Source organism: Octodon degus, unplaced genomic scaffold, assembly GCF_000260255.1.
Source record: "Octodon degus isolate 3935 unplaced genomic scaffold, OctDeg1.0 scaffold00012, whole genome shotgun sequence".
In the NCBI taxonomy this organism is placed as follows: domain Eukaryota; kingdom Metazoa; phylum Chordata; class Mammalia; order Rodentia; family Octodontidae; genus Octodon; species Octodon degus.
The window spans coordinates 7,237,551-7,239,958 of record NW_004524588.1 but is presented as its reverse complement, the minus strand read 5'-3'; the positions used below and the strand labels follow the sequence as shown (position 1 = coordinate 7,239,958).

The 2,408-nt window shown below is 38.6% G+C and overlaps 1 protein-coding gene across 1 annotated transcript in view; it reads left to right on the top strand.

Annotated features, from left to right (window-relative positions):
- Window positions 1-2,408, top strand: part of Slc15a5 (solute carrier family 15 member 5) — a 101,422-nt gene that overhangs the window by 24,866 nt on the left and 74,148 nt on the right. The window contains exon 3 of the mRNA XM_004626099.1: window positions 1,475-1,644. Coding sequence (XP_004626156.1) covers window positions 1,475-1,644 — 170 coding nt within the window. The remainder of the gene's footprint in view (window positions 1-1,474; window positions 1,645-2,408) is intronic.

Sequence of the window (2,408 nt, the reverse complement as noted above, 5' to 3'; positions counted from 1 at the left end):
GAAGAAGAAGAAGAAGAAGAAGAAGAAGAAGAAGAAGAAGAAGAAGAAGAAGAAGAAGAAGAAGAAGAAGAAGAAGAAGATGATGATGATGATGATGTGGTGGGCTTGTATAGGATGGACCCTGGTAGACCAGCCTGTGCACAGGCCCATGCTCCCGAGCAGGAGTACACCATGTAACCTGTGACAAAGATAATAAATATCACTCCTCTCATTATGTTCTCTGGAAAAAGTGTAGGGCTTTTGCTCGGGTCATTAAGGTGTATAATCAATTCCATTTGAGTTAATCAAGGACACATTATCCCAAATAGTAGCGATCCAATCAAGTAAGCAAGCCATTTAAACTTCAGGCATACTGTAAGTGTATGAAAACATCAATCTATTTGTGTTTGCACACTCTGTAATTAAATGAGCAAGTTGTATTCCATTTAATTTTACCTCAGTAATGTTTTTACCTCCACACTCAGACCCCTCCTTTGCAGTAGAATTTTAGTGATAGGTGTAGACCCAATGATTATCTCCATCAAACTTGCAGACCATACTCCTACAGTGGGTATCTGTTTATGACAGTAATCATTGTGAAAAGAAAGTGAAGGTCTTACCCAAACGCCATTCATCTGTTTGGTATAATCACTCTGTTAAGCCAGGTAGTTCTGAATCTTCTGTGTTTTCCTGTACAAAACTGGGATGTACTGGCATATCTGACTCTAGCAGTCAGCTTTTCTAGATCCACAAAGATGAGAGGACATGATGCACACTTGTTGTGTTACACAAAAAATCCACATAGTTTCTATAAAGACTGTTTGGCCTGCAAAGCCTAAAATATTTACTATCAGTCTCTTTCTAGAAAAAAAGTTTATTAACCTCTGATTTAGAGTACACTACTACTGCATCTAATATGCTACCAGTATAGCTTACATTTGAAGAAAAGCATTGAAATGAGTGTCTCAGTTACTCTCCTCTTATTGCTGGGACAAATACTTGACACCCAAAAGAAAGGAAGGAAAGGTTTATTTAGCTCACAGTTACTGGAGGGTTCAGTCCATACTCGGCTGACTCCAAGGTAGAGTGGCATGTGGCAGAGGGCAGCAGGTCGTAGTGGCGGGAGGCAGCAAAACAGCAAGAGCAAAAGGGCAGGAGCAGCAACAATGGCTACAGAGAGAAGTCTGTCTCTCTGCCTCTCTTTTGTTGTCTCTGTCTCTCCTTTGTTACATGCAGGCTATCCGCCCCAAGCTGGGAGCAGTACTCACACCCATAATCCCAGCAGCACTCACACCCATAATCCCAGCAGCACTCACACCCATAATCCCAGCAGCACTCACACCCATAATCATGAGTTAATCACAAACTCTAGCAGGCCACCCCACGACTGCATGAGGCTTTGGAGGGGACACCTAGGGACAAACCATAACAATTACTAATTGTTATTCAAAGTAACTCAATCATGTTTTTATTTTTGTCTCTCTGTGCACACCAGGTTTCATTGGCTCATGAACCTAATTGCGACTGTCGTGTTTCTGGGAATTTCGTATGTCCAGTATTCCCGACCCTGGGCCTTTGTTTTACTTGTTCCTTTTGTGTCTGCACTCATGGCTCTCATAACTCTTCATATGATCCGCAATAAACTGATCCATCAGCCAGAAAAATGTAAGTAAATCACACATTAATTATTTTTCATGATATACATCCTTTCTATTTTTCCCTGCATCTTCTGTGAACAAACAGAATTAGAAGATTCTTCCAGTCATTACACTTCAGAGAAACAGACCTACAATAATATTCTTAAACTTTATCTTCTCTTATTCTTACATGGTGGAGAAAGAATATAATAATATGATATTTTAAATTAAAACAAAAACAGAAAAAAAATTGACGGGTAAACTTTCTATCTAGCTTTCAACGGTGACTATTATCAACTTGTGTCCACTGAGTTTTAATCATCTCATTCTGAAAACATGAAGTTAAAAACTAGTTTATACAATTTCACCAGTGTATTGAGTTATAAGTACTTATACTTCATGTATATGTATAGTGTACAATTTGTTTATGTATATACACATAAAATTAGGAATGTGTTAGAAACAGAATCACAATATCATCATTCACATATGTGTGGAGAGACAATAGTTTTTAATTTAAATTTTTAACTTATGGGCTGAAGAGATAGCTCTGTGGTCTAAGGACCTGCCTAGACAAATGCAAGGATCTGGATTCAATCCCCAATACTACATCATGCCAAGCCACCACCAAGACCAGGTACAGTGGCACACGCCTGTAATCCTAGTACTGGAAAGGCTGAAACAGGAGGATCACCACAAGTCTGAGCTGGGTAGTGAGACCCTGTACCAAATACATAATAAATAAATAAAATTTTAACTTATACATAAAAACATAAAATCTTACATTTCAGA